The sequence below is a fragment of the Rattus norvegicus genome, chromosome X (genome assembly GCF_036323735.1).
Source record: "Rattus norvegicus strain BN/NHsdMcwi chromosome X, GRCr8, whole genome shotgun sequence".
Taxonomy (NCBI): Eukaryota; Metazoa; Chordata; class Mammalia; order Rodentia; family Muridae; genus Rattus; species Rattus norvegicus.
In genome coordinates, this window is record NC_086039.1 from 71,378,528 (window position 1) to 71,399,566 (window position 21,039).

The 21,039-nt window shown below is 47.1% G+C and overlaps 1 protein-coding gene across 4 annotated transcripts; it reads right to left on the reverse strand.

Moving 5' to 3' along the window:
- Positions 1-11,800: 11,800 nt before the first annotated feature.
- Positions 11,801-16,496, reverse strand: Cited1 (Cbp/p300-interacting transactivator with Glu/Asp-rich carboxy-terminal domain 1). 4 transcript variants are annotated; one of them, XM_006257098.5, is made up of 4 exons: positions 15,118-15,513; positions 14,875-14,978; positions 12,956-13,080; positions 11,801-12,427 (listed from the first exon to the last, which is right to left on the reverse strand). In XM_006257098.5, exons 2-4 carry the CDS (start codon positions 14,921-14,923, stop codon positions 11,876-11,878), a joined length of 726 nt encoding a protein of 241 aa, XP_006257160.1. In that variant the 5' UTR covers positions 14,924-14,978; positions 15,118-15,513; the 3' UTR covers positions 11,801-11,875.
- Between the last annotated feature and the right edge of the window lie 4,543 nt (positions 16,497-21,039).

Sequence of the window (21,039 nt, forward strand, 5' to 3'; positions counted from 1 at the left end):
GAGCGAGATTTTTGTTGTTGTTGTTTTGTTTTAGAAAATAGTTGCTGCTATATAGCCCAGGCTGGCCTAGAATTTCAGATGTCTCCATCTCCCTACTGCTGGATTGCAGAGTGTACCAGCACTCACATCACTTGATTAGACTTTGAACGTTAAATCAGCTTCACACTCCAAAATAAACTCCACTCAGTAGTACTGTAGGTTTCTTTTTCTGTGTTGTTGGATTGCTCGTCATAATTTTTTGATTAGAATGTTTCATTTAAATTCAAGAAATATTCCCGAGACGAGGTCCCACAGTGTAGATCTGGCTGTCCCAGAACTCACTACTTAGATCAGCTGGCTTCAAACTCACCAAGATCTGCTTGCCTCTGCCTCTCAAGTGCTTGAATTGAGGTTGTGTGCCACCACGCCTGGCTCAGGAAAGAGTTTCATCATCTGTTTTCTTGTTCTGTATGTTGGAACCAGATATCAGGCTCAGGGTAATACTTGGGAAGTGACTTTATCACCTCATCTTTTACAAAAAAGGCAGAGAGAGAGAGAGAGAGAAAGAGAGAGAGAGAGAGAGAGAGAGAGAGAGAGAGAGAGAGAGAGAGATCAGTAATCTGAATATCTACCTCAAAAATCAAGTAAAGGAATATTAAAGAGATGGGTCAGAGGTTAAGAGCACCGGCTCTTCTTCCAGAGGACCCTGATTCATTTCCTAGTACCTACATGGTGACTCAAAATCATCTAATTCTACTCCCAGAGGATCTGATACTCTCTCAGGATTCTGTGGGCATCAGAATCATACATGCAAGTGATACACAAACATACATACAGTCATATACATAAAATAATACTTGAAAAATTAAAAAGACCTAAAAAAGAAAGTGAAACACACACACAGATACACACACACACACACACACACACACACACACACACACTCACATACTCACACACAGATACACATGTAGTAAAAACCCTAGGCATGGTGGCCCATGCCTGTAATCCCAGCTCTTGGAGTAAAGCTAGTGGCAATGCCGTTAATCCTTCTTCGAATATTTAATAAACTTTTCTAGAATTCTATGGAGAAGAATCTTTTCCAGAAGTTCTTTAATCCTCTTTCTCAAATGGTCACGGGAATACTCTGATTTTTCTATTCATCTTGGCAGAGTTTCAGTGGCTTGTGAGTTCTGAGGCATTGCCGCATTTCTTTTAAGTGGTGGCACATGCCCACCATGTCATGCCATTTTCTTGTGCTTCTGTTAATGGCTGTAGGATCGGTAGTGATACCCTTGTTCATTTCTGATACTGCTAATTACGTTATCTCTCTTCATCTCTATCAGTCTTGCTAGAGTTTAGTCAATTTTATTGATTCTTTTTTTTTTTCAGAAGCAACTTTGGTTTCATTGATTTTTCCTTATTGTTTTCTTGCTTTCAATTTTATTGATTTCAGCTCCTATCACTAGTATTTCCTTCTTTTTGCCTGGTGTGCGTGTGTGTGTGTGCGTGCGTGCGTGCGTGTGTGTGTGTGTGTGTGTGTGTGTGTGTGTGTCTGGTTGTTGTTGTTGTTGTTGTGGCTTCATTCCCCAGACCTTATGCATGCTAAGCAAGCAATCTACTGCTAATGTACATTCCCAGGTCTTTTTCTGGTTCCTTTTGTCTGTTTCTTTTGAGGAAGAGTTTCTTACAGCTGAGATTGGCCTTGAAGTTGAGGTATAGGCAAGGATGATCTGAACCCTTAAACTCTGCCTGTCTCTGTATTTACTGAGCCTCATTTTCTGCAGCAGTGGAGACTGAACCCAGTGTCTCAGGGATGCCAGGCAATCACTCTACCAACTGAGCTGCACTCCCAGCCACAGTTTTGGTTTTTCTTTAAAGAATTCCAATGTTGGGTTCTATAGTGGCTGCACTAATTTACATTTGCCAGCATTTGTTGCTCTACGTGTTTTAAAAATTTGTTTTTACTTATTTGTGTATTTTATTTTATGTGTTTTTAAATGTATTTTAAAATTTTATATGTATGGGTGTTTTAGCTACATGTATGTCTGTGTGTGTCATGTGTGTGCCTTGTGTAGAAGGAGCTCAGAGGAAGGTAATCAGGTCCCCTGGAGTTACATGGTTATCAGCTGTCATGTGGGTTGTCTGAAAGGCCAGCCAGAGCCACTGAGCCATCTCTGCAGCTGAGCCATCTCTGTAGCTGCATTCCTTGCTCTGTATTCTTTGTTTCTAGTCTCTTTTTTTTCTTCTTCCTTGTTTGAGCTACTCTGGAGCTCAAGCTGACCTACAACTAATTCACTAAGTCTTTAACTCCTCTGATCCTACTGCCTATGCCTCCCAGGTGCTGGGATCACCACATTCAACTGGGTGTTTAATTTTTTTTAAAAAACAATTTATTTATTTATTATGTATATGGCTTTCAGCCTGCATGTGTGTCTGCAGGCCAGAAGAGGGCATTAGATCTCATTACGGATGGTTGTGAGCCACCATGTGGATGCTGGGGATTAAACTCAGGTCCTCTGGAAGAGCAGCCAGTGCTCTTCATCACTGAGCCATTTCTCCAGCCCATGGTGTTTACTTTTTAAAACTATTTTTGCATTCTGAATGTTAATCACATGTTGGATAAGGATGTGGCAATGATTTTCTCCCTTTCTGTAGTCTGTCACTTCATTCTGTTGACTCCCCCCTTTGCTGTGCTGCGGCTTTTTTTTTTATAATACCCATGTGTATGTTTTTATGTGTAGTGTTTTTAGTGGTTGGCATAAGTATTATCATATATTGTGCCTACATAATTTCTCATATCCTAACTGCTTTCAAGCAAGTTCACATTGGATAAATTTTATTTGTGTGTATCCAAGTTTATTCATTATATTATCCGTCACTTCTAATTTATCTTATTTTATGTTTGAGACAGAGTTTTACTGTGTAGCTCTAGGTGGCCTGGAACTCACTATGTAGCTCTAACTGCTCTTGAACTTGCAGAGATCTACGATGTCTGCCCACTGTGTGCTTAGACTAAAGAGGAATGCCATCACACATGGCCCTCACACCCAGGCCTGGCCCATCTTGAATCTACTTTTGAGTCTTCCAATGATCTTTGAAAGTTTAGCTTTAAAAGATCTCTCTCTCTCTCTCTCTCTCTCTCTCTCTCTCTCTCTCTCTCTCTCTCTCTCTCTGTGTGTGTGTGTGTGTGTGTGTGTACGTGCATGTGCATGCATGCCTATGTGATGTATATGTAGGTACTTCAGAGGCCAGAAGATGGTGTCAGATTCCCTGGAGCTGCATATCTAAGGCAGTTGTGAGCTGGAATTGAACTCAGGTTCTCTAGAAGATCAGGATGTGCTCTTAGCTGCTAAACCATCTCTCATATTTCTTTGCTGATTTTTTTTTTGTCATTTAAAAATAGTTTTTTAAAGTTCAAGGCTCCAGCTTGGTGGTAAAGCACTTGCCTCAAATTCCCAATACTGCGAAAATGACATCTTAGTGAATTATCCATGCTTGAAGTCACTCTATGGCCAGGCAGGCCTTCATTTTCAATCTTCTGAAAATCTGTCTGACCTCCACCCCTCTCAGGAGCTGGGATTACAGTTTGTACATGTATTGACTTTTAAAATGTCAGGATTAGGGATTGAACCCAGGGCTTCATCAGGCAAGGCAAGCTCTGTGCTGCTGTGCAACTCTCCAGGCACATTTATTATTATTATTTTTTAGTGATTTTTGTAAAGGTTTTGTCAAATCGTTCCACTCATCTTCAGGTAGGTGGTGGTTCACTGGTTTATTGCATGCTAGTTGTGGCTTGCCAGGCTCCTTAAGATGAGTTATTTTCAATGAGCATCCTGGACATTTCAGTTATGTTAGGTAGCTCTTTCGTAAACTTAAAAAAATGTTGTGGGGTTGGGGATTTAGCTCAGTGGTAGAGCACTCGCCTAGCAAGCGCAAGGCCTTGGGTTCGGTCCCCAGCTCCGAAAAAAAAAAGAAAAAAAATGTTGTTATCACCACCACCACCACCACCACCACCATCACCACCACCATCACCACCACCACCATCATCGTTTGTTTTTGTGAGATAGGGTTTCTCTCCATAACAGTTCTCGACTGTCCCTGAACTGGCTCTGTAGACCAGGCTGGCCTCAAACTCACAGAGATCCATTTGTTTCTGCCTACCAACTGCTGGATTAAAGGAATATGTCACCCATGCCTCGCCAAGAAATATTTTTAATTGTGTGTGTGTGTGCGTGTATGTGTGCGCGTGTGCGTGCATGCGTGCGTGCGCGCGCGTGCGTTTGCTCATTCATGCAAGTGAAGGTGTTCTCAGAGGCCAGAGGTGTCAGATCTCTCTGGAGCTAGAGTCATAGATGCTTGTGAGCCGTATTATGTGGGTGCGGGGTATTGACCTCTGGGCTGCAGAAGAGTAGTAAGCACTCGCAACTGCTAAGCCGTCTCTCCATCCATGTTTGCTATATCTTGACCTCGGTTCAGGAGTTTGCAGCACTTACTGCTCTTGCAGAAGATCTGGGTCAATTCCCAGCATTCATATGGTTATCTACAGCTATCCTAACTTCCGTTCTAGGGGACACATTGCCCTCTCCTGACATCTACTAGCACCAGGCATGCCTATGGTGTACACGTAGGCAAAACAGCCATACAAGTAACATAAAATATATTTTGAAAATAAATCTTTTATTTCAACATGCAGTCAGCATGTTTATTTAGGATCGGCATGTAGGTTCTGGTCTGCTTTTGTGGGCTGTGGTCCCTACAACAGTTTCATTTTCTAAGTCTTGCAATGTTATTTTACTGTGCTTCGTTCTTCTGCTTTTCCTGGGACTCCTGTTCTAGACTGGTGGCCCTATTTACAGAAACAGAAGGTCTTTCAAGCTCTGAGCTGCCTGATTTTGCTGGGTGACATTCTGGGGTGAGCAGCTAGCTGCAGTAAGGTCTCCTTATGCTGCTGAGGGCAAGGCTGGGAAACACAGGGTTTTGCTGTTACTGCTGTAGAAAAATGTGGCTCCCTGACGGAGGCTCTGCTCTAGACAGAAATGGAAACAGCTCCGAACTTTGGTGCTGCAAAGCCCACGACCAACTTCTTGTGCTTACACGGTGGAGCAGGGCTTAGGTCTTCCTGCTAGACACCTGTTGGGCTGCTCTTTTCCCAATCTCTTGCTTATAGAAAACATACCCTTACTCCCAGTATGCCTGCTTTTCTGTTCTTGTCATTCAGTCTAGGGGACATAAACATTGTTGCTCCTCAAGTCTTGAAGTCCTTATCCAGTCTATTTTATTTTCTTATTTTCTGCCTAGGACATATAACTGAACTTCATAGAGAGAAACAGGGGAAAGTAAGTCTATATCGTCTTATTCTAGAGCCAGAAGTTCTGATGTAGTTTAAATTTGCATTTAACTCAAGTGAGGAACTCTTGCTGAGTATTAAAACTTTTAGGGGACTGGAGATATGTCTAAAAGTGCTGGCTGCTCTTGCAGAAGACCTGAGTTTAGATCTCAAGACCAACTCCAGTTCAAAGGGATTTGATACCCTTTTCTGGTCCCTGGGAGTACCAAGTAAGCACATGGTGCACACAGAGACGTACAAGCAGAACACCTATATTTATATATAATAAAATCAAAATCCTGAAAATACAAAGCAAAACAAAAGTGTTTTAGTCACTTGTGGTGATACATACCTTTAATCTTAGCACTTGGGAGGCAGATTCAGGAGGAACATTGAGTTCAAGGCTTGCCTGACTTACATTGTGAGTTCCAGGCCAGCTAGCGCTACGTAGTAAGACCTTGTCTCAGCCAATCAGGCAAACAGAAAGTATTTTAGAGCTAGGTGTGATGCTTTTTAATTCCAGCACTTGGGATGCAGAGACAGGTGGATCTGCCTACTGTACACAAGACCCAGGACAGCCAGGGCTACATAGTGACACAAATAGATTCCTTTGTGACTTCCTACCAACTCAGACCTATTCCCTTCCAGGGACCCCACAGCCACCACATTTCCTGGGAACCCAGTATAGTGCATTGCTCAGCCCCCATCAAAGAAACTTCTTGTAGTAGACGGACATGACCTCAGATCCACAACTGGACAGAGTATACAGTTAGACTCTTGGAGTACTTAGTACTAAATGGGATGTCTTTATCAAATCCTTCCTCTCAAGGCTCAGGGATCCATATGGAAGAGGAGGCAGAAAGATTTTAAGCTCATGAGGTGGTGGATGACTCCAAAGACACAGCCTTTTTCAGACACAACAGGATGATGCACACATGAACTCACAGAGACTGTGGTAGCATGCGTAAGACCTGTTCAGGTTCGAGCCAGATAAAATCCAAGCATGGATAATGAGAAGTGGGCCCAAAGTCCTATCCCTAACAATGAAACTATTTGCAATCAATCACTGTTAGGAGAGGGAAAATCAGTTTTATCTCCAAATTGGGGTGACACTGGATACATCAAATCACACACTAGGTTGCTTTATTATGCTCAGGAGTAGTTTGACAACACAAAATGGACACCATAAGGCTTTTTTTCCGTGTGTGTGTGTGTGTGTGTGTGTGTGTGTGTGTGTGTGTGTTTTAAAGAAAGAGGAATAACATGAAGTCATGAAATCGGATGGGGAATCTGGTACAGAGAAAATATAATAAAAATGTTTATGAAAAAATTAAAAAATTATGTATTTTAAGGGCTGGGGTATGGCTCAGAGGCATATATGGAACACATACATGTCCCAGGTATGAGGGCCTTAGGGTTGATTCTTAGCACTAAAAATAATCCATCTCCCCTTCCCCCCAAACAAAACCCCAAATCTTTTTTCTAAGTTTTATTGTGGGTGGACTGTCTGTTGATATCACTTACCCGTTTTTATGTTGGGCTAGTGGCCTAGTGATCTATACTTACTCATGCCTAGGCATTGCATTCAGAGTTTCTATAAGTTGTAGATACTTTCTAGTATATTGGCTATCTTTTAAAATGTTTATGATTTGTATTTATGTGTATGTATGTGTGTGTCTGCATGAGTTTATGTGCACCACATATGTGTAGGTGTCTTTGAAAGCCAGAGGGTGTTTGGACCCCTAAAACTGAAATTTCAGTGGTTGTGAGCTGCCTGATGAGGGTGCTGGGAATCAAATCCTAGTCTTCAAAGAATAGTGAGTGCTTTAAACCATCAAACCATTTCTCCAGCCCCATATAAGTTACCTTTTGGCTTTGGCTTTGTTTATGATGAGTATCTTTTTGATACCAGGTCTCAATGTGAAACCCTGGCTGGCCTAGAACTTGCTGTGTACACCAGACTGGCCTGTAGACAGCAGAGATCTGCCTGCTTCTATCTCCCAAGTGCTGGCATGTTCCACCATAACTGGATGATATTACTTTTATTTTTGTTGGTTTTTAGACAGGGGCCTACTGTTTAGCTCTGGCAGGCCTGGAACTCACTATGTAGACCAGGTTGGCCTTGAAATCACAGAGATCTGCCTACCTCTGCCTCCAGAGTACTGAAATTTAAAGATGTGCACTACTATGTCTGACTTTCATGGTGTGTGTGTGTGTGTGTGTGTGTGTGTGTGTGTGTGTGTGTGTGTGCGCGCGCGCGCTTTACTATCAAGATTTTGTCTTTTTATGTAGCTCAGGCTGGACTTGAACTTGTGATCCTCCTGTTTCTGGCTCCGCAGTGCTGGAATTAGAGGATAGTGGCCATGAGTTTTAAAAATGCAGTTAAATATTGAGATGGTGGTACATGCCTGTAATTCTAATACTTGAGACGGTGAGGCAGGAGGTTTACCATGAATCCAAGGCCAGCTTGGACTGAATAGTGAGTTCAAGGTCAGGTGGAGCTAGAGAGTGAGACCCTGCCTCAGAAAACCAAAACCAACCCCCCAAAGTGCAACTAAACAGTGTAGTTAAAATATATCAATGTTTTCCCTTAGGTTCTGGGCTTTGTGTCCTTGAAAGCCTTCTCTTTTCAAGATTGTTTTTTGCGGGTGTTTTGTTCTGGTTTCCAGTAGGCCCTGTTCTATCTTCTTGGTAATGTTCCACTTGTCCCTCTGATTGGAGGCTGTGCCCCCACCTCTCCCAGTTTTGCTGCCATGTGCAAGTTCAATTCATCCTCCAAGGCCATGACTGCCTCGGTACTGTGAGTTCCTTTTAAGCGGTCACAGGGTCTCTCTAGTTTATCCCTAGGTAACAGGATAGCCACCAGGCTCTTAGAGACATTGCTACCTGTCCTCATCTGTTCTAGGCTGAGGGGTCCTTGTCAGTAGGCAGTGTTCCTTACCTGTGTGCAGCACAGTCTAAGCTAGGAGAGCCTTGCTGGCATTTGCCTTTCTGGAACTTTATGGTAACCTAATAAATAAAGGTATTCAGCTGCGAAGAGGGCTGATGAGGAAAGGGTGGGCAGTATGGAGATTTGCACAGCTGTCCTCCACTGTGCCCTTTCCTGTCCATGCTGTCGCTGTCACTATCCTCCCCAGTAGACCTGGCTCTCAGAAAGCCTGCTCAGGTGACCACACTTCATGGCTGCTGACACCAGGAGGCAGGGTTGCTCTCTTCCTCACAGAAGTACCTTCTCTAGGTGTGATGGTAACTTCAGTGGAGCTAGGGATGCCCAGAAAGCTAGTAAAATTTTATTTCTGGATGTGGCTATGAGAGACTGGCGTTTAAATAATCAGTAGATTGATTAGTGAATGTATGACTTGGCATCATCTCATCTATTGAGGGCTTGAATAGAACAACTAGGAAGAAGAAAGGTAAATTCGATTCTCTGTCTCTGTCTCTGTCTCTGTCTCTGTCTCTGTCTCTAAGCATATGTGTATGTGTGTTTGAAACAAGGTTTCTTTCCTTCTCCTCCTCCTCCTCCTCTTCCTCCTCCTCCTCTTCCTCCCCTTCCTCCTCCTCCTCTTCCTTCCCCCTCCTCCTCCTCTTCCTTCTCCTCCTTCTTTTTTGAGACAGGGTTTTTTTTTGTGTAGCTCCTGCAGTCCTGGAACTCACTATGTAGACCAGACTGGCCTCGAACCTGGAGACTCAACTGCCTTTTCCTCCTGAGTGCTGGGATTAAAGGCATACACTACAACCTGGCTGAATTTGCTTCTTTTTGAGCTGAGACTGTCATCTTCTGCCCTTAGACTTCATTCAAGACTCCTGAAACTTCGATCTTCAGCTGGAGACTCACTTGGTGCTATGACTGCTCTCTGACCTTCTTAGGCCTTCAGATTCAGACTGAGTGGCACCACTGACTTTCCTATGTCTCTGGCTTGCAGATAGCAGCAGATTGAGGGACTTCTTGGTCTCTAAAATCTCTTATTTGTGTGTACTACATTATATATATATATTATATATATACTAGGAATATATAGTATATATAATTTATCATATATATGATACATGTGTTGGAAGCTCTCAACCAATTGTAACATACATACATACATACATACATACATACATATCTTACTGGTTTTCTTTCTTTGGAGAACCTTAATTTACTAGTGATACCCAGGCCGTTCTCTGATGTCAGCTGCCTCCCAGTGGCATTGTTGTCATCCCCACAATTTTTAGATTTTCAAGTACTGAACCCATACTCAGATCTCTCTTCAGTAGAAAGGGACCCAGGGACCCTCCAGGTTTTAGGTTTCTGTCTGGTATATCTAATCACTGCAGCAGACCCTGCCCTGTACCTACGTGCTGCTCCTGTGCCATTAGTAGCTTATTTTAAGACCAATTTATTTTATGAGGATGGGTGTTTCTGCTTGCCTCCATGCCTGTTGCCCAAGGAAGCCAGAAGAGGGGCTCGGATCAGGGGACTGGAATTACAATTGGTTGTAAGCTGCTACGTGAATGCTAGGAATCAAAACTGGGTCTCTCAAGAGCTCTTAACCACTGAGCTTCCCTCCAGACCCTGCTAAGTTGAATTCAAACAGTTATTTCTAGAGATAAATACATCTCCGTAATAAAGGACAAAACAAAGTTGGCAAGGATGAACCAGGAACAGATAATTATTTCTGTAGATGATCAGAGGCAGGCAGGATTAAGAGTTGGACAAAGGGTTAACTGTATCTGGAATTTTCTCTCTCTCTCTCTCTCTCTCTCTCTCTCTCTCTCTCTCTCTCTCTCTTTTCTTCTTTCTTTCTAGATAGGCACTCACTGTGTAGCCCTGGGTAGCTTGTAACTTGCTGTGTAGACCAGGCTGGCCTCCAACTTACAGAGATCCACCTGCCTCTGCCCAACCCAAATTTCTACTTCTTAACTGGTGGTTTGATTTTCGCACCATTCCATATTGGGACTGGAATGCAAGAATTCATGCAGGCTAGGCAAGTACTCTACCCTAAGCCATATCCCCTAACCCCTCTCCTTTTTTTCTACAAGATCATATTGTATATTTACTATGTGTGATATGTGAAAACAAATAAAGGGATCAATACTAGAATACCTTACCCAAGCATCCAGGCAGATAGAGCTATTCCTTTTTCATGGATCAGATAACACTGTTCCCCATGTTCTGGAAAATACTGGTTTATTGCAATGTTGTGCCCTTCCTTCTGAGATAGGAAACACACTCAAAGGCACAAACCTTTTCTAATTCATGTTCCCAGTGTCTAGCAAAATGCTTGACCTTGAGCAGGTACTCAGGGAGGGTTGAATTCAATGAGTGCCTTTATTAGTAAGCTTCTTGAATGTGCTCACTATGGGACAAGCCTCCAGTTGCTCCTTAGAAGATAATACTTTTCAGTGTTCAAGGAAGAAGAACATCTTCAGGAGTTTGGAATGTGGGCAGCAGTTTCTAGCCCATACATGATGCCATGGCTGCATTATGACCCAGGATCTGACGTTGTGCTAATATCTTGTCATTTGATATGCTTTTGAAGTCACTGCCTCAAGAGATCTCTGATCAGTGAAATTGTCAAGGCTGGGCCTCGTTTGTACTTTTTTTTTTTGTTCTTTTTTTTTTCCAGAGCTGGGGACCGAACCCAGGGCCTTGCGCTTCCTAGGCAAGCGCTCTACCACTGAGCTAAATCCCCAACCCTCGTTTGTACTTTTTAAGTTGGAGAGACCAGCCCCAACAGGATGTCCTCATATAGACTAGGCCAAGGAGGTAGGAATTAGGGACATACAGGCCAGCTTGGAGTCTTCTAGGCTTGGAGAGGAGGAAGGAGGTGTCTGAGGGGTTTGAAGGCATCTGGAATCTTGCTTCAATGACAATATCTAAATGCAGGGTCATAGAATGTTTGACACTGTCTGCTGTATAAAGACAATAGGGTAAAGGAATAGCCTTAAATGGATCAGTTGAATTGGTGATTTTAAAAGAAAAGATTTATGGGTTTGAGTTTTGCCTGTATATATGTGTACCACATGCATCTCTAATGCCGGAAGTTGGAAGAGGGTGTCAGATCCCCTGGAACTGGAAACATGGATGGTTGTCAGCAGCCACATGGATGCTTTAGTAACTGAACCCCAGTCCTCCGCAAAAGCAGTAAGTGCTTTTAACTATTGACCCATTGATGTAACCCTGGATTGCTGGCTTTTAGAGTTGGGAGCATATGCCACGTGGCTAACGATGTGCGATGGCAAGAAGCTGCAAATTTGAAGTAGCTTGTCTTCCTAGAATACCTTGGCCACCACATGCTCCTGTGCCCAACCTTCAATAGGACAGTGTTTGTGGAGTCTTAGAAAATTGAAGCTGAGTACCAGGACTCTTGAGGAGATAAGGGCAGTGGTGGTAGCAGCAGTTCAGAGGCCACCTGGGCCAGCCCTTTCTACACCCCTCAGGCTCTTGCAACCCCAGAATTGCAACCCCCAACTTTAGACCCCTATGAAGAACACACCAGTCAGTTCTCTCTTTGCAAGTTAACTTTTATTTACAACAGAACTGGTGGCTTTTTTTCCTCATTTTTTTAGGGGCACTTGGCATCAGCAGCCAGAGGGAAAATCTGCAGTGAAATCAAACTCATTCTGCCCTAGCCACAGCTCGGGAAGCTCATTGGCTCGGTCTAGCCCCAATTCTACCACCAGAGACATCAGCACCTCCTCATCCACTGGGTCAGAATCAATGATAGCAGGGCTCTGGGCACCAGCAGGAGAGACTGATCCGGGTGATCCCCCTGCTCCTGCCTGGATCCCAGTGCCCCAGTTTAGCAGGGGCTCATCCTCTCCTGGTTGGCTTGGTGCAGCCAGGGCAGCAGCAGCAGTCGCTGCAGCCCCTTGGTACTGGCTATTAAGCTTCTGAAGCTGCATACTGGCCAGCAGGTGAGGGGTGGGGTGCAGGTTGAAGGATGGGGGTTTGGTAGAAGGGGTGGCAGTAGGAGAGCCTGTTGGAGATGATGATCCAGAGGGGCTAGTGGGCACTCCATTGGCTTTGGCTCCATTTGCGGTGACCCCGGGGTAGTGCAGGACGGTCACTGCCTTGCGATCTTTTACCCCGAGGTTAGAGTAGGCCAGAGAGTTCATCTCCTGGTTGGCATCCTGGAAAACAGAAAGGCACACCATAGTAGCCATCCTCCTGGTTTTCCCTTTGGTGTTCATGGGATCTAGAATGCTTCTGAATGATCTATATTTGGAGTTAGTGGGTAGGTGGTAGGAAGAGCCCTGGACAGTTAGGTTTCTTTTGCTACTGTGGTTCTGATTCCTAAGTTTAGACCCTAGCTGTTGAACTGGAGAACACATTACTGGAAGTGGGCCTCCATCCCTTGCTACTCTCTGCGCTCCCCTGTCTAAAAAGGGCACCCTGTCCTCTCCCTTCTCAGCCTCACTATAGTCTCTTTACCACAGTGGTCTTGTTCCAATTCTGCTTCTTTGACCCACTTCCTGCTGTCTCTTTCAATACCCCTAGTGAGTTTGAGTCAACCACCTTTGAACAAGTTATTCTGATTTCTCCCAGACAAAGCACACGGGCTATAGGCCACACCTAGGAAGGCCTGGTGTGTGACCTCCTCCCTTAACGTCCATCTTTCCATGCCTTAGTATCTCCATCTGTAAAATGTCAAAACTCACTTCCTTTCCAGAGGTGGTACCACCCTTGACATCCAGTGCAGGCCTCGACATAGTTGGCATTTCAGAGTCTGGGCAGAAGTCCGGTAAATCGGTGGGAATTGATGTCGCCAGCTGGGGCTGTTGGTCTGCAAGTAAAAGAGAAGAAATAATAAAGGTGAAGGAAGCACTAGAAAATTCGAAGTCAGAGTGAATCCTTTCAGCTACACAAGGATGCTGATAGGGTTAAACTCAAAACAACACCTGGGCCAAGAGCTGAGACAGAGCTGCAACTCTGCCCTGAGGCCACAGGCATGCTCTATTCAGCCAGTGACCCACAATGCTGAGAGAGGACGCGTGAACATTTACTCATACAGGTTATTTCAGAGTCCAGAGGTAAGAGTGGCACTGTTTCCTGGTTCTGAGAGCATGCATGTCCCCAAGAAAGCAGTACACCATGACAATAGACCACTAGCATCCAGGTCTTCAATGAAACAGGGAAACATGAGACTTCTGGAGAGGAAAGACTCCAAAGCCCTGTCTTAGGCCATGCCTACAAGAAGACAGCAGATCAGGGTGCTCTGGAGGCCCCAGGGCAGCAGGAGCCACAGAAAAGCTGGGAATAGCTCAGTTCCTCATGTCTCAAGCTCCTACAATTCTCACTTTGGGCTTTCCTAGGACAGGTGTCCCGAGCCCTTAACTGGGGCCACACCCATGTGTGGCTGAGAGAAGGATTCTTCCTGGAGGGGAAATCCCATGGTTTTTTAACAGGGAAGCAACAGCAGCAGTTTGGAGAGCAGCATCAACAGTCCTATGCCACAGGCCTCTCCTGACTGCTGGCCAAATCTTCATACCTGAAATTGCTCAGATGGCTTCTAAAGAAACAATTCTCTGGCCCAAACGCCAAAAAGATAAGAGAATGAGGGGGGAAACAAGACAAAACAAAATCCATCTCAAACTCAGAAAACTAAAAATTCTTGTTTTCCTGAAAGTGTGTTTTTATAAGCCTCACATGTTCTAGCATTATCATCTTGAGCCATTTCTCAAAGGGGATAGAATTTGCTACGACTCTACCCTCCTTGTTACCCCCAGTGGTTATTAAGAACGTGCTGGCTTCTAAAGTTACCATTATCCCCCTCTTTTTCCCCTTTCAATGTCAGCCTATTGGGGGAAAGGATAGAAGCAAAAGAGAAAACATTGGGGGGGGGCACTTGCTGGGTCCCGCACCACTGCTGACTAAAGAGGCAACCCTAGGATATTTCAGCTATCTATCTCAAGACGCTACTGCGCGTGTCGTCGTTGTCGCCCTCCTCGTCAGGAGGGCCAGCACTGACACTATTTCAAGTTCCTCATCGCTTCACCTTCGTATCTATCTTCTTTCTCCCATGCGCCACCCGTACCCCAATGTTCAAAAAGAAAAATTCCAAGAGCAACAATAATGGGAGGGGGGCATATGAGGAAAGTGCGTGTGGTCTGGTGTCGGCTCCCCAGGCAGGCCCTTGTAACATTTCCCTCGAGCCTCCCCAGCCCGCGCCTCTCGAGGGAAAGCTCGGAGCCCGTCTAAGAGGCCATTGCATCCCCCCACCCCCACCCAACAATCTCAGTTTCTGCCTCCTACCCCACCCTTCCGTCCATTTGAGGGAGAAAACTTGGTTCATGGGTGTCTGGGTCTGCTCGGAGCCACGAAGTGACGGCCGCGAAGCAGCGGCGAGGCTCCGCGGAAAAAAGCCGCGCAACAAGTGCGGACTCCGCGGCTCGCGCCTCCTGCCTCCCGCCGCCTGGCCCCGCCTGGCCGCCCTCTGAGAAGGCCCTCGCCCAAGCTGATGGAGGGTGAGAAGAGGGGAGAGAGAGGGGGAGAGAGAGGGAGGGAGAGAGCGGCAGGTGGGGGGGGGGGAGGAAATCTCGAACCTGTCTTGGGAGCAAAAGTTAAAAATGACACCAACCGGTATACTCCACCTCCATTGCTACTGGGAAATCTACATGTCCAAGCATTGCGGCTTGGCTTGTTCGCGCTCCAAGCAGCCCAGCCAGACTCGCCACCTGAAAACTAAAGGCCCGTTGTTTACGGACAGCTCGCCGGGCCTCCTGGACGCGCCCGGAAAGAGCCACGGGCGCGGGCTTGACCGGCCGGAGCCCCGCACGCCAGACGCGAGCACCAGTGCCGGAGGACTCTAAGCTTCTGTTACCTCAGGTGCTCAGAGGCAGACAGGCGACGAAGCACGGGGTCTCCGCGTCAGCGCGACTTTGGGGACCCGCAGCGTCTCCGCGCGCGGGGGCGCACTTTGGCGCCAGCGGCTCGCGCGCCTCACAGACACTTCCGAGCGCCCTCGGAGCGTCCGATGCTGCTGCTGCTCCCAGCTGGCTAGCGAAGATTCGAGGTGCTCACAGGGGGTGTGATAACTTGACCCAAGGTCACAACGCTAAAAGTGGCGTGGCCCTGACTAGCTGTCCCACCCCTGATCAGGCGCCCGGCGAGGCAGGAGCTGGGCGCCGCGCGGCCGCTTCCCCTGGAGAGGGGCGTGTGCACGGGGAGGGGGGGTCGTGCTGCGTAGGGAAAGCAAGTTGCCCGAATGTTCCAACTTCCACCTCGCAGCTCGGCTGAACTCAGCCAGAAGCCCTTCTCGCCTCCAGCCCCCAAGGAAACAAGAGCTTTGTGTGGCCCCCGAGCGGCCTGATGCAGTCCCGGCTATAGGCAAAGTCAGGGAAGCAGAGCCGGAGAAAGCGCGGGCGCGGGAGTGGGTCTGCTGCGGGTTTCTCCGGACAAGTGGGCTCCGCGTCCCGCCGGCCGGCCGGAGCTGCCGCCCCCTGCACGGCAGCTCCAACAGCAAACAAGTCCCCCGGCCCCTCGGCCGGCTTGGCTGCCGCCCGCGCCCTCGGCCCCTGCTGCCCAGCCCAGCGCCCTGCCGGGCGGCCCGGCTTACCTTCGCGAAGCTGCCTGCCCGGGAGAGGAAAGCTCACTGGGGCTGAGGCGCGGACGAAGCGACCTAGCCCCGAGCCCCTTGGCTCACACGCTGCCGCCGCCGCCGCCGCCGCCACGAGCCGCTCGCTTCAGAGCCCCCAGCCGCTCGGGAGGCCACCCTACCCCAGGGCGCCTGGGAAAAGCCTGCACCGCCGCGCCGCGCCGCGCCGCCGCGCCGCACCGGGCAGCGCCGTGCAGCCCCTACCGCGCTCGTGCCGGCCCGCAGCTTCGGCGCCCGGACTCCGGGGCGGTGGCGATCACAGCCACCACGCTTGGTTCTCAGCGCGGGGACCCGGCTCTTAAGCCCCCATTGCCGCCCGGAGAGCCCTGGCGCACAAGCACACAGCAGCAGGCTGGCCTCGGCTAGGAATCCCAGGAAGGACAGACCCCTTTCCCCCCTTTTTTCCCTCTCCCCCCAATTTTCACGTCTTAATAACCGGCTTAGAGCATTATTAGCACATGTCCTGGCTCGTGGGCGAGTTGGTAGCAAAATCTGAACTGGATACTTACGGAGGGCCCTAGCGGGTGCTGTGCCTTCCTCGCGTCTGGTCCTCTTTGCCAGGAGCAGCCCCGCGCCGATAGGTTGTGGGAGGAGCAGCCGGGCGGAGCGAGTCTCCTCACCGCAGCTCAGCAGCGCACTTCTGCAGCTGTGCCGCCGGGAACATTTTATAGCAGTGGCTGGCGTGTGTGGCCCTTTAAAGGCGCTCGAGCTGGTGCAGTCACCGTGGATCTTGTGAAAGCAAAGGGCGGGCTAGGGAGCAGAGTGCGTGCGTCCCCTCCTGTCCCTCAGCCCTGGGGGCACGACGCAGCTACCGGGGTGGGGCTGATGGTCCCTGATTATGGTCACTTCTCGCCTAGTGCCTTGGCCCATACTTGTGTTTCTAAAACTGGTGGCAGCCCGAACCTGGGACGTGGGCTCTCCCCACCACCCTGCATGGACTTGCCCAATAAATTCCACTTAGTAATTTCACCGAGGCGAGGGAGAGCTGTTAGTGTCTGTTTTCTGACCTAAATCAAGCGGGTCGCTAGGACGGGCTTCAATGGATAGAGAGAAAGAGAGAGAGGGAGAGAGGGGAGAGAGGGGAGAGAGGAGAGAGAGAGAGAGAGAGAGAGAGAGAGAGAGAGAGAGAGAGAGAGAGAGAGAGAGAGAGAGAGAGAGAGAGAGAGAAGAGGAGCTGTTGGCATAGGGAAAGATCCAGAAGAGGGACTTGCACTTGCACACGGGACGGTGTAGGCAAGGCAAGGCTCTTAGTTTTCTGCAGGGCTTCCTCTGAGCGGGTTTGCTCCCTTTGAGCTATGTCGTCTCGTCGTGGAATGGCCGAGGTTGGAGGATCCCTTGCCCCCCAAACTCCCTACATTTTGTTCAGGGGCACTTAGAAGGATCATATGGCAGCGGTGGCTTCCCTCAAGGCCCAAGGTTGGTTTCAAGGCTTTCTGACCTGTGGTTATCCAGGGCAGAAGGAGGCTGGCAGGATGCAACGACGCTGGGAAATGCTGTTCTACCGGACCGTGGGGCTAGGTGCATGCATGCAACTCACGTGGCTCACGGAAAAGCCAAGAGCAGGCAGCGGGTTCGAAAAGCTTGCCACAGAGTTCGCAGAGATTCCTCTTGCCTTCCCACGATGCCAGGTTATTTTATTATGATTATATAATTATTCACATCTAGCAAGAATAACATTTTTCACTTAGAGCACATCTCTTGTTGGTCCTTACTGAAAGAGACCTGGGGCTTCTTTTTTCAAGGTATGTTCCCTGTGGCTCGAAACTCCTTCACCTCACCCCTTGCAGGAAGGCCACCAAGATTATCCCCCTCTAATGAAGCCCTCCCCCACTCCCATCCTATCATACCTTCCCACTCCCTCTTTTCAACAATTCAGTTTATACTGTTTGGAAAACATGGTCTTTTGAAAAAGTACGATGTTAAGGAAGTGGGGAAGGAATGTTAGAGTCATTTTCACTGTCTGTGTCTTGTGTCATTTTAATTGGCTTTGAAGACCTGAAGATCTTTTTTCTTTCTTTCTTTCTTTCTTTCTTTCTTTCTTCCTTCCTTTCTTTCTTTCTTTCTTTCTTTCTTTTTTAGGATCGCAAGTGTCCTTAATTTGCTCTTCTAACAGAGTCGTGTTTGTGGATGAAATGACCGGCTTGCTGACAAAGAGGGGGCGTAAATGGAGGGACAGAATTGGGCCCTTCTTTGGCATTTGGAGGAAGCTGGGGTGAGTACCCTGGATAATCAGGGAAACCCTTTCCCCCTGGTAGGCTGGAAAGCTGCCTCTCTTCATTGCTAATTGCTTGCCCCCTCCCACTCTGCTCCAACTCAAACCCGGGTAACAACCACACTCCCCACACCATTGCTACACGGTCTCACTTGGATTGTGGGTTGTGCCTAGTATCCTGTTAAGAAAAGGCACAATCTGTTGGGACCCCAAAGCTCTACTGGGGTAGCAGGCAAGGCACCCTTGCAAAGCCTCATTGGTATTTGCCTAGGATGAGAAAAGTTTTTGTGAAAGCAAGCAGTGGAGAAAAAGTGGACTTAGGCTTTTGAACTACAGTTGCTAATTTGGACCCCTGACCTGCCCCCTTCTCTTCAGGTTGGACTCTAGAGCTGGTTTGTAAACTGCAGATGCAGCTGGGCTGCAGGCTCCGGATCCCGGACCTGTGGATCCGCCCTCCATCTATTGGATGGCTCCCAGGCCAATTGTTAGAAAGAGGCATATGTTCATCTCAGCTTCTGCAGTGTCTCCGAGTAGTTGCTCAACAGCTAGCCCCCTCCCCCATCCAGACCATTGAAGGGCAGAAAAGGAGTGCCCTCCACCACACTTCTATATGCCCAAGTTCCAGAAAGCCCCCTACACCACCGGTGACTTCCTGTCATCTCCACTGGCCACCTCCAGGGAGTAGGAATGAGAAGGGCTTTAAGCACTCAGCTTTGAAGCCGAAAAGCCACCCATTTCCTTTTGGGGGAATAGGAGTTGTTGAGGTTAGTGGCAGAGGCTGAGAGGGAGCAAAGAAGGCATTTTGCATTTCTAGGCAAACATGCCTTGGATCTCTGACTTCCCGGCGCCCCTGACTATCTCGGAGCTCCGCTAAACTCTTTTCTCCAAGTTGGCAACTAGACCCTACCCTTGTGAAGCCAAGGTAGAAAAAATGCTCACCCAGCAAAAAAATGCTAGCCACAAGCCAGGCATCACCGTCCCCTCTGTTCCATCATCTCACTTTACTCCTAAGACAGCCCTATGAGGTTGGGCTACCAAAGGGGAAAGAGTCTCAGAGAGGTGCCCAAGCTGGCACGGGCAAAAGGAACGGAATGTTGACCCTGGTGAGACTGGCTGCAGCTTTACACTACACCCTTACACTCTGCTGCCTTGGAGGGCGAAGAAGCAGTTGGTAGTAAAGGTTCAGGGATCAGTTGCCTGGATTAAATTCCTCCTCTGGCCATTTGCTAGCTGTGTGGTCTTAGGGTAATCGATTGTGTTGGCTGGTGTATGTGTGCTCAGTTCCCCTATTAAATGGATATCATAACAAACATACATAGTCTGTAAGTGTTAAGAATAAAGCTTTAGCTTGATTGATGGGTGCTGACAGTGTAGTAAAATGGCTAGTGCATGTTTGGGATTAGTATTGTAATGTGCTTTCTGATTCTCTGGCCCCATCCCTGTCTGACCTCACACACTTTAGGTTCAATATCACTTGCTGACCTACCAGACTGAGAGGGGGATGAAAGACGTCTATAAATGTAGGAAGAAACTCCACTTACTATAACAAAAGCTACCTGGACTATATATGACAGAAATAAAAATAGAAATAAAAATAGTCAATAAAAGATAATCACATGTTATGGATTTTTTTGTTGTTTGTTTGCTTTTTGGTTTGTTTGGTTTGCTTTGGGTCTTCAAAACAGGGTTTCTCTGTGTAGCCCTGGCTGTCCTGGAACCAGCTCTGTGATCTGCCTACCTTTGCCTCCTGAGTGCTGGGATTAAAGGCATGGGCTACCTCCATGCCTGGCAATAATCACATTTTACAGGTCAGCCTATAACTGTAGAAGTGGTCTCCAAAAATATACTCAATATGTGTATAGGAAAGTTTAAAAGTACAGACTTAAATTTAAAAAATTATGTGTATGTGTGTGATTTAATTTGTAACACATATATGCAGGAGCCCTCAGAGGACAGAAGAGGGACCTGGATCCTTTGGAACTGGAGTTACAGATGGTTATAAACTGCTACATGAGTGCTGGGAACTGAACCCATGTCCTCTGCAAGAGCAGTGAGTGCTCTTGACTGCTGAGCCATCTTACCAGCTCCTCTGTAAACCACTTTCATTGAAGTCCATTTAGAAAAGCCAATGTAGTGGCTCGCACTTGTGATTCTAGTCAGGAGACAGGATCATTAGTTCTAGACCAGCCTGAATTACACAATGAGTCCAGGCCAGCCTGGACTACACAGAAAATTCCAGAACAGCTAGGGCTATATAAAATATAGGTATAAATATAAATATAAATATACACACATATGAAGAATTGTTTATAACAGAAACCATAAAGGTCAATGACCAGGGGGTTTTCTTTGGTGCTTTAACCATCACCTCCAAAATCCTAATTTTAAAAACTTTTATTCATAACAGAATATTGAATTAAAGACCCTGGGTACAAAGTTGCCTAAATATGATGCCAAGGTGGTACAGAGGGGGTGCAGAGGGTACAAAACCTCCAACATTAATACTTCTGTGCTTCAAACTATGTATGAATATGTAAATAAAGCGATGATTAGAGAAATCCTCAAAAGATGATATACTAGTAAGGGACATAATTCTGAATTATTCTTCTCTATATTTATATAATACCTTACTCCTTATATTGTATTTACTTATTTGGTATATGTGTACATATGTGTCTATGTCCCCTTGTGTACCTGCCACAGTGTATGACATGTCAGTCCTGGGGATGTCACTCATTCTACCTGCTCAGTCATCTCATCAGCACAATATCTTCATCTTCATCTCCTCCTCCTCCTCCTCCTCCTTCGTTTCTGTTTTGTTTTGAGACAGGGTCTCTCTCTGTAGCCTGGCTGTCCTGGAGTTCACTGTGTAGACCAGGTTGACCCCAAACTCAGAGACTCAACCTGCCCTGTCCTCTGAGTGCTGGGATTAGAAG

What these genes read in the sequence shown, in the direction of transcription:
- Cited1 (XM_006257098.5), bottom strand. Translation starts at nt 14,923, where the DNA reads ATGCTTGGACATGTAGATTTCCCAGTAGCAATGGAGGTGGAGTATACC. An exon ending in AATGGAGGTGGAGTATACCG is followed by an intron (nt 13,081 to 14,874) that starts GTTGGTGTCATT and finishes TTTTACTTGCAG; the next exon opens with ACCAACAGCCCCAGCTGGCG. An exon ending in GTACCACCTCTGGAAAGGAA is followed by an intron (nt 12,428 to 12,955) that starts GTGAGTTTTGAC and finishes TCTGTTTTCCAG; the next exon opens with GATGCCAACCAGGAGATGAA.